Source organism: Lactuca sativa, chromosome 4 (assembly GCF_002870075.4).
Source record: "Lactuca sativa cultivar Salinas chromosome 4, Lsat_Salinas_v11, whole genome shotgun sequence".
NCBI classification, from domain to species: domain Eukaryota; kingdom Viridiplantae; phylum Streptophyta; class Magnoliopsida; order Asterales; family Asteraceae; genus Lactuca; species Lactuca sativa.
This window is the reverse complement of record NC_056626.2, coordinates 48,703,745-48,714,851: the sequence shown is the minus strand read 5'-3', so window position 1 is coordinate 48,714,851 and position 11,107 is coordinate 48,703,745. Positions and strand designations below refer to the sequence as shown.

Sequence of the window (11,107 nt, the reverse complement as noted above, 5' to 3'; positions counted from 1 at the left end):
TCTCTCTCTCTCTCTCTCTCTCTCTCTCTCTCTCTCTCTCTCTCTCTCTCCGAAAGAAGTCGACGAAATGTCAGAATTCGAAACAGAAGGGAATCTCTTTCACGTGGGTTATGCTTTACCCGCAAGAAAAATTAATGCTTTCATGGTGCCATCATTCATCGACTTCGCTAGAGAACGAGGCATTGATTTCATATCAATCGACGTTTCAAAACCACTCACCGATCAAGCTCCCTTCGACTGCATCCTTCACAAGGTCTACGGCGATGAATGGAACCTCAATCTCCAGAATTTCTCCGTCCACAACCCCAACGCCACCATCATCGACCCTCTCTCCGCCATCCAACGCCTCCACAACCGCATCTCCATGCTCGAACCCGTTTCTCAACTCAACATACCCCAACTCAAAATCCCAAACCAAATCCTAGTTCAAGATTCCGAGTCTTTGAAAAATGTCGAAACTACAAGTGGTTTGAATTTTCCGGTGATAGCGAAACCCCTGCTTGCCGACGGGACCACTAAAGCGCACGATATGTCACTGGTGTTCAACCATGATGGGTTAATGAAAGAAATCAAACTGGAGCCACCCATGGTGCTGCAACAGTTTGTGAACCACGGCGGGACCATCTTCAAGGTTTATGTAGCCGACGACTACGTTAAATGTGTGAAACGGAGTTCGTTGCCGGATCTATCTAAGGACACCATAGAGAAGATTGCATCAGACTCCGGTGGTGCTATAAGTTTCTCTCGGATATCAGGTGCTGTAATCGCTGACGGAAGGAGCGATAATAACTCCGGTGAGGAGCTAAAGATGCCGGCGACTGAATTCCTCGTTGAGGTGGCGAAGGGACTGAGAAAGGCTCTTGGATTGCACCTGTTTAATTTCGATATGATTAGAGATGGTGAAGGAGATGGGTATCTGGTGATTGATATAAATTACTTCCCTGGTTACGAGAAATTGCCTTCTTATGAAACTGTAATGGTTGATTTCTTCTTGAATATAAAGAAATTACAGGAGTTGAAGAAGACGACAAAGAAGGAGAACGACGACAGGATTGATGAAACAGAGGTTTAAATTTGTATTTTATTTTTTTGGTATTGGTGTATGATCGAGTGAATGGATCGGGATTTGTAGTTTAGATTTGTTTTCCAATTAGGTTGACCAAAATAATAATAATAATAATAATAATAACCAAGCGACATGCCTCACTTCATTCACAAATTTTCCGTCGTCCGTTTGCAACCTTCTTAAGTTATAGGCTAATTTACATTTATGGTCCTTGTATTATGTCGAACACTATAATTTCGGCCTTAAAACAATTGTTTAGTTGTTTTACGCATAATCCGGGGGGAAATTACTCTCCAAGTCCTACCTTTACCATGTTTAAGTAGTTGGGTTAAAATATGTTGAAATTACTCTCCAAAGTCCCTATGGTTTGCAAAAACATGTGGATAGTTCCAAAAAGTTTCCAACTTGCATGAACGGTTCAAAATCAAGTGGTTTTAGTTCTAAAATTAAAAAAATTCAATGGTTTTGGTCCTTAGAAAACTTAAAAGAACGATTTTACCCTTTTAATTTTCTTTTTTGCATTTTCTTACATTTTCTTTAGTAATATATTAATTAAAAATAAACAAATAAAAAAATTGGGCCACCTGGTCCTCCCCCCCCCCCCCCCCCCCCCCTTCTCTCTCTCTAAAAAAAAACATATTCCTCTCATTATTGTTGCTTGAATCCGATATATTTGTTGCAAATTTTCATCCTTTTAAAACACACATCGATGATCCAAACCACCCCTTTCTATCATACCCTGCTTTCTCTCTCCCTTCCTCTTTGACTTCCTTCTCATCTTCTTCATCATCCATCACCTGCTAATCCTACCTTACACACATACATAAGAACATAAAATTCAGCTGAACAGATACCTAACTAAAACCAGATGATTTGGATCATCGACTTAGAGAGAAAAAGAAAACAAAACTAGAATCTCTATTACAATTCAACTAAACTACAATCTTCACAAAATAGAAAATCAATTTGATTAAATCTCCAATACAGAATCATCAAAACTGTTCGATCCTTAATCTTCGTTCATCAGCTTCGAGAATTCAACTTCTTCAAAGAAACAATTTGATCATCCATCTTCGTTTCATCATCAAACATATTTCGAAGAGCACCTGGAAATATCAAATCCTAAACCATCAGTTACCCCAATGATCGCTTCTGAAAACCCTAAAGCCCTCATCTTCGATCTCGAAATCAAACCATAAACCCTCTCTGAAAACCCTAAAGCCTGACAAATTAAAAAAAGAATTACTCCAAGCTGTATACGACTACTAGGTTCTTGTGGTGGTCGGAGAAACGGGTTTCGGACAACTCGGGCGACTCAGTAGCTAGTAGAAGCAAGGTACACCATCAAGGAGAAAATCGGGTGCACACAACCCCATCGAGTCGCCATGTTTGTCCTTAAAAGAGTTGCAGAAGGTGTCGAATGGGTGAAGAAGTCAAATACGCGATATTAAGTTGTCGCATGTGGAGGCCTGGCCAGAGGTGGAAGATGGCTTGGTCTCGTATGAAAGATTTTTGAGATGAAGACAGAAGAGGCATCTGGCCAACTTTAGTTAGGTTAGAGAGAAAGAGAGATAAGGAAGTCCAATTTTTTTGCTTTTAATTTCTAATTAATAAAGTATTAAAATAAATATAAAAAAATAAAGAATATATTAAAAGGGCAAAATAGTTTTTTTAAGTTTTTTAGGACCAAAATCAAGTTTTTTGATTTTGGATCTTTCATTCAAGTCAAACATTTTTTGGACTTTATCCATAGTTTTTTGCAAACCCTACAGACTAATTTTACACTTTTGTCTATTAAGAAAAACTCATGACGTTTGCGAATAGACAATAATTGCAAGTCAAACTTATATAATTCTTTTTGATTATTTTTACTTTCATTAGATAAACCAACAACTTTTTTTCTCTCTTAATCTAATACTTCGTGCTAACATATAAGCTCTCTTGTGTTCTAAAAATGTTCTTTAAAGATTGGTACCTCAAAAAAATAAATAATAATAATAATTAAAAATTAAAAATATATTAACAAAAAATCTCATGATTTTTGCTAGTCAAATTTACGAAATTATCGTTTTTTTTTAATTATTATTATTTTTTTTACATTTTCGTAGTATAAAGTTGCATGTTTGTAGGTCAAACCTATGATATTATAGGTCAAACACATGGAAAAAAGTTTGTCATGACACGTTATGGCTAAAATGCTTATACTTAACGCAAAGATTTAAAAAATATCGCTTAAAGTCATATATATATATATATATATATATATATATATATATATATATATATATATATATATATATATATATATATATATATATATATATATATATAAAGATCAAGTTGGAACTCAAAAAGTGGTAGGAACCGCAGACATAATTTTTGGCTTTAAGATTGAAAAAATAAATTGTCAGTTTTTAATTTTATTTATCATTAAAATCTCGCGAGATGATATGACATTTTCATAATTAATTGCGAGATTTTGATAATTTCCGGAGAATGTTAATTGTTTGGAGGGTACAAGTGACGAAAGCAAAAAGACTAAAAGAAAAAAGAAAAAGAAAAAAGAAATTGAAAATTCGGTCATGTAGCATCTCCAGGAGCTGACATGTGCCCTCACCCCATCATGACAAGTCTCCAACCCTTATTGGTTGGTGGGAATTTTTATTTTGTTTTCCACCACTTAGTTTTTCGACCATAATTTTTTTTCTTTGAAAAAAAAATTTGAAAAAACCAAAGTTCTTACAACTTTAATGCTATACAAAATAAGCACAATTATGAAAATTTGAATATATATATATATATATATATATATATATATATATATATATATATATATATATATATATATATATATATATATATATATATATATATATATTATAAAAAAATCTAGAAAAAAATTCTCCAAAAATTATAAAAAATTAAGTAATACTTCTACTTACTATTTTAATGACTTTGTAAAAAGAATTTTTTAAAAATAAATTGTTTTAGATACCAAATTTGATTTTAAGAGATTAAAAGTTTTTTAAAGAAAATGTTGAACATAATATGATGTAAATAGAGATGATTCAAAATATTTATGATTCAATATGTTTATGATTCTTAACTTTTTATGATCTAAACATATTTTGATTCAAATATTTAATGATCCTTAATTATTATATTTTTTATGATTCAAAATTAAATTATTTAAAAAATATAATGATCCAAATGTTATATTGAACAAAAGCTTTATTTAATTCAATATATTATGATCAAAATTAAAATGATCCAAATTAATATGATCTAAAAATGTATAATTCATAATATTGTTATGATTCAAAATTTTATAATTCAAAATTTTATGATCCAAAAATAATATAATTCAAAAAAAAAACTTATGAACGGAAAACATTATAATCATTAATATTCTTCTTATTTTAAACATTATAATTGTTAAAATTAAAACTCAAACTGATATTTAATTTAAAAAATCGAAATAATAATAATAATAATAATAATAATAATAATAATAATAATAATAATAATAACAAAAACAAAAAAACCCTACTATCTTCAAGTATGTAGTAATGATATTAAAGAGCCAAAAAAACGAAAAAAAACACGATAAAAAGAAAAAATAATAATAATTTAAAAAAACGAAAAAAATGAAAGAAAAAAAAATTAAAATCTTTAAAACCGAGCATATATCTACTTAAAAAAATGGATTTTTTAAACAAAAAATTATAAATTATAAAAAAAAAACCAAAAAAAAACCGAAATAGTGTTGCAACCTCATAATGCAGGATCTCTCAAATCCTAACATCCAACTCATCTGACCCTATCTGCCCAATAGTCTCGGGCACTACTGGTCTACCCTGACCGCCATCTCCTGATCTCGATCCGGATCTGGTCAAAAAATCGCCTCGTAACCACCATGGTGAAAATATACCAGGAAGATATCAGGCCTTCCATATAATAATCGGGGAACAAACTCCCAACAAAGCCCTAGGGGTTGTGACTTCCTTGCTATGCGTATGGATCCTGTGCTTTCAGTAGTACGAGCCTATACTACCTTCCACACCTACCCATATTTGTCTCAAGTGTCATCACAACACCCTAACAATATACATAAGCATGGCGAGCGCTTAATCCTCACTCCTAGAGGAATGATAATATCTCATAACTGGCCGACTGACCTCTCACGACTCATCCATGAAACTTCCACCAACCTTGCATCACTCGTGTATTTTAGTCATACATAACGCTGGACCTTATAAACATTTGAATATCTGATCCTACTCTAAGCCCTTCATCAAACAAGAACAGGAAATAAGGCCAAACCAAACGTCTCAAGCTATAAGATCTTAATGTATAACTATGATGCATACACTAAGAAACTACATTAATGATGTCAATTTCATATAAGGAAAACCCTAGGTTATCAGGCAATTCTATCATGCAATTCCTGAAGATCCCTAGTCTATCACTAGCATGTTGTTCTAACACATCACAATATAAAATATCCGTATGGTATTTTGGGGTCTACTTATTGGCTCTGACTGATCGTACGCTCTGCATCCTTATTTAGTATTTTGAAAACCATTTTGAAAATCTTTTCCTTAGTTTGATACTGGATTCACACGAGTGTTCCTCCAATTCACTCAAACTAAGGCTCTGATACTAACTTGGAACATCCATAAAATTCATGAAAATTTAAAACTTTTTCAAACATCCAAAAACAATTATTAATTTCAAAATTTTTTCAAAATAGTTTCATATCAGAGTATCACAGAAATCAAAATCATAAAATGTGAGGACGTGCACGATCAAGCCTTCGCCTTCGTGCGATCATCCGAAGTACCTAAAACAAAATCCAAAATTGTAAATCCGAAGCTTAGTAAGTTCCCCCAAAATACCAACGCCATACAAACATAACCATATCATAACAAACAGGATGCATATAGAGTCTACAGTATGACTGGACCGCCCTCATCGGGCCTTCAGTCTGTTTGTCCCACTCTCAGAACCTTCAGTAGGTCCTGGTCCGCCCAACCGGGCCTTCAGCCTGTCTGGACCATTCTCCGAGCCTTCGGCCTGACTGGTATGCCCCATTGGGCCTGCAGTCTATTCGGGCCGCCCTGGGTATGTTGGCCTATAGTAAAAAGCATGTCTGCCTCAAACCACCCTTAAGCATACAATCAACACATAAATAACAATGCTAGCATGTATAAATAGTAGTCAAATTGGTCTAACAAATCACTAATCATAGCATCATCCTATATACCAGGATACCGACCTAAAATGTCACTAAACATAGCATTATCATATATACCAGGATACCGACCTAATAGGTCACTAAGCATATCATCATGCGATAACTAGGATAACAATCTAAAAGAAGGGCCAACATTGGTACCTTTGACCTTGTTGATATAGTGAGAAGAACTCACCCCACAATGTGGAACTGAATTGAACTGGAAAAGATTAAACTACCGAAACACAGCTCCAAACTTAAAAACCTACTACCACCATTGATCTAATTCCATATACTCCTAAATTACCAAAATACCCTCAGAAGTCAAACTCGGTCAACCCTTGGTCAAAGTCAAAGTCAACGATCAAGGTCAACAATCCATGTTGACCCAACTCATTGAGTGCAGCTTACAGACTCGCCGAGTTCCTTCAGAACTCATAAAATAACGAAAACCTTATTCAACTCTCCGAGTTATCAAACAACTCGTCGAGTCCATGCAGTGTCCAGAAGATCGGGAAAAACCCTAACTAACTGGTTGAGTTATCTTACTAACTCGTTGAGCTCACTCAGAACCCAGAAAGCGGGAAACCCTCATCCAACTCTCTGAGTTGTCTATGCAACTCGTCGAGTTCCTGTAGCCCTTTTCTCATTCAAACGCTTTTAAGCGAAACCAAGGCTCCAAACTGTAGATCTAGACTCCTAGGGTGTAGTTACCACATAAAGTTGCTAACTTTATGTGCATGCAAGGCCTCAAGAGGTTAAAGCACTCAAAACTAGCCTTAGGAAGAGGTTTAGGGCATGGCGAAAGGCCAAAGCTTGCTAAAGTAGAGAACTTTATGTCCATGAGGGCCTAGAGGAGTCCAAGTATGAAGTCCTTACTTCAAAACGTGCTCAATACAAGAAATGCCTCAAGAATAAGCTAGATATGGCCCTAAACTCTTGAATGAAGAGATATAACAAGAGAATGATCAAGGTTATGACTTTTTACCTTCAAATGAATGTCAAAACGAAGTAGATGTTGGATCTACAAGCTCCTTCTCGTTCCAAGCTTCTAAATCTTCAAGTCTCTTCAAGGAATGCACCAAACACACACCTTTAGCCTCACACACACTAAAAATAGGAGGTAAGATTGATTAGGGTTTGTTTCTAGACGTGAAAGGTGGTAAGGAGGTTGGAGGGAGGACTTAAGATCCTTTAAATAAGGTGCAAACCCTAAAAATCAGGGTTTTCATGTCCAACTTCAACTCGTCGACTTGGGTCCTCCAAGTCGTCGAGTAGGTTCTAGAATCCACGCGGCTTTATCGGTTTCTAGACGACGAGTTGGGGAAGCCAACTCATCGAGTAGGTCTATAATCATGAATATAAAATCTTTAAAAATTATACCTGGGAGTCGGGGTGTTACGAAGCCTCACCCTTACTGTCAGTCGCCACCATACGCAGCCAACACCACCAACCTCTCTCTCTTTTTCTCTTAATTAATCGTCCCTCCTGGTAGATGCTTGTTGTGGGCTTTTCAATTTTTTGACTTTATAGTGAGCGTGAAGAGGTAAATCTAAAATTCTCTCCTTTTTTCTCTCTATCGATCATTTTAATCTGAAAGGCTCTTTTCTGGGTTTTTGGTTTGCTGGTTCATATTGGTGGAAATGGAAGGGGATTTCATCAATTGATATTGGTTTCCTCAAACCAAAAAGTCTACGATGCTCATTAAACCACCCACAACCCACAATCGCTCCCCTGCTCCACCTTCTCTACCACCTATGTCAAACGCAATCTAGCTATCATGAAACCTAGGGGTCATATTCTGCTATCAAAAAGGAACTTGGCTCTTTCTTAGTTACCTTAATGTCAAAGAAAAACTATGAAAATCATGTTGGATAAATCATAGCTATGACCTTTTTGATCATATGTATACACACCTACATCTGGCCATGCACACACCTACATCTAACCTTTTATGGGCTTTTGATTTCTTATCTTTTTTCGTTTGTAACATTTTCCACGTCCTCGACATTCTCTCCTTCTCCACTCAGATTTAGGTGAGAACAACAATTTATATTTTTCTGATTGTGGGTCTTAATCAATGTATTTAAATCACACCGGGTATGACAAAAGTTGTGTCTTATACTGTCTTTAATCAGTCAATATTTACATAAAATATATAGTTATTTGATTAAAATTTCCATTTTTTTGGAAGAACAATCTAATAGTTGCTTGATTTACAGGATGTAGGGGTAGTAACTGTCATGATTCATCCGATGGTAGCAGTTGTGATGAATCGGGACACCCAACTAAAAAGAAACAACAACATTTTTGTAGAGAGCACTACCCGTTGATCCTTCAATACAATCCAATGGTTCAAAACACATTTCACATGATGTATTTGTTTGTATAAACCGTGTCTAGCTATTCAATCTACATAATTACTTTTTTTATCATAATAACCATTGGTGATGCAGATATATGACAACTGACAAGTTTTTATGATAGAGAAAAATAGTTGGACATAAATAGCTCCTACCAGCTGTGTTTGGCCTATCCATCTACACAATTTCTGAATGTAATGATCTGAGCTACATCTTTTATAAGATGCCATACACAATGGGCAATTGTGAAAAAATTTATTGAAGGTCAAGTTATCATTAATTGGTAATTGGTTAATTTTCAGTTAAGGCTCAATAACATGATTGTGATTCCTATCTGCACCAACATTTGTTGTTTTTAACATGTTGTAATTGAGTTTTACAGTGCGTGTATGACTAATTTCCAAATTGATAGGTTTTCAATGTGAGAGACAAATTGTGTGTGTGTGTGTTGACTTTGGTAAGTTGGTCTTCATGAACCAACCATCATCTATCTATTTCCTATAAACCACCCTTATCTAGATATATTTCTACTTCTTTTTGCTATAATAGACACCCTTTTTCTCATGATCTTCGATAATCTTTTATTTATTTGAGGAAACAGAGAAATTTTTAGTAACAACCTTTCTGTATTGTTACATATTTGTGTGTTTTTTTACTTAATCTCTATGACTTTCTTCTTGAGAATGTAGGTTAATAGTATGATTTACCTAGCTAAGTTGCTAATAAGTGGTTATTTTGTGGTAAGTTTATTTTTCTAGCATCATGCATGCATCCTGATTTTTTTATTGCTAATGTATGTGATAAAATTAAAGGGATTGGATCTGAATGGTATATTCTGTTAGATTTCTAATCCTTCTTTTATGATTTGCATGTAATTTTTATACATTATGATTCCTTATTACTTAAAATTACTACTCTATATAATTGTCTTATTGTTCAGAGGAAAGCTATCCAAAAAAACTACAATGAAAATAAAGGTTTAGGAGCTTTTGGTCCTTACTAAGATGTATGGTGTTAGGTAAATTTTCTCATTTCTTATTGTATACTATTTACCATATTCAAGGACCTTCTTCCATTGTGTATTATTTAACATACATGCTTCCATGTGTGTATGGGATACATTGCATGAAAAAGACACCTCAATCCGGATTATGTACAATACATACTATAATTAAAAATAGCCACTGGTATTTCAATCTACGAGATGTCACCCGATCCTTATGTTATTCTATATGAATTAAGGCGTGCTACTTTTACTTCTTTTAAACTTTTTTTTTAATTTTCAATGTTGACAGCACAAGATATTTGATAAAAAAAATTGTATTTCACAAATGCATAAACCAAGTCATGATGGAGGAAAAAAGACACTGAATTAACATTCTACTTTCAATCTTCACTTTTGTTATGTATACTTTATTCATGAGATAACATTCTGCTTTAAAAGTAAAATACCTTAATAAGAAAATAGAAATAGAAACTAAAGCAAGAAATAAGTTAATAAGATTTTATTTAAAAAAAATCATAAATTGAAGTAAGATTCTATATTAGAAAAAAATAAATAAAAGTACTTTGTTATTTCTCGCATTTATCCATTGATTAGGCTATAAGCAAGAAATAACAATGCAATTTCATTTTTTTAATAAAGAATCTTCCATTTTTCTTTTGTAATTTTCTTAATTAAAATTTTCTGATATGGTTTATGTAACTTTCTATGAGTATATATGTGAAGGTTTCCAATTGTGTGAGGTTATGTCTCTATTTGTATGTCTGAGAGTGTATAGTTGATATATAAATATCAGATTTAGTTGAAAAATACATCAGTCTCATTAGTTCTTTACAACCCGATCTCTACAAATCACAAGCACTTTGCCTATGATTGACAAATTTGATTAAAAAATAAGCATAATTTGTTGAATATATCAAGGCGTGTTGGCAATAACTTTATAACAAAAGTTGTAATTTTTCAGCAGTTTATTTTTGTAGCATAATGAAATGTTGGTTATGATGGTGTTTCAAGATGAGATCAATAAGGGACAAGGGCAATTATGTCTTTTACTAGGACACATAAAATGCAAGGCTTGTAGTGTAACGACCGAAAAATACAACCAATTTTAATTTTTTCAAAAACATCTCGATTCCATTAAATCTTTACAAAAAGGTTTTCAATACAAAACATTTAACGTGTTCCCAGAATCACAATACTATGAAATCATGAGGAGCGGTACAATCACGCCTTCGCGTTGCCACAGTCTCCTGAAGAACCTGAAAAACATGAAACCACAACTGTAAGCCCGAAAGCTTAGTGAGATATCCCCAAAATACCAACCATAAATACCATACACGCATAACATGCCAAAACATATCCGATCACAGAACAGCCATGCACTTCGGGTCTACTGTGTGACTGGTCCGCCACACCGGCCTACAGTCCACCTGGTCCAC

At 34.0% G+C, this 11,107-nt stretch overlaps 1 protein-coding gene across 1 annotated transcript; it reads left to right on the top strand.

Annotated features, from left to right (window-relative positions):
- LOC111898297 (inositol-tetrakisphosphate 1-kinase 5) lies at window positions 1-1,219 on the top strand. The gene has a single exon (XM_023894243.3). It carries the CDS (start codon window positions 68-70, stop codon window positions 1,070-1,072), a length of 1,005 nt encoding a protein of 334 aa, XP_023750011.1. The 5' UTR covers window positions 1-67; the 3' UTR covers window positions 1,073-1,219.
- The last annotated feature ends 9,888 nt before the right edge of the window (window positions 1,220-11,107 follow it).

What these genes read in the sequence shown, in the direction of transcription:
- LOC111898297 (XM_023894243.3), top strand. Translation starts at nt 68, where the DNA reads ATGTCAGAATTCGAAACAGAAGGGAATCTCTTTCACGTGGGTTATGCT.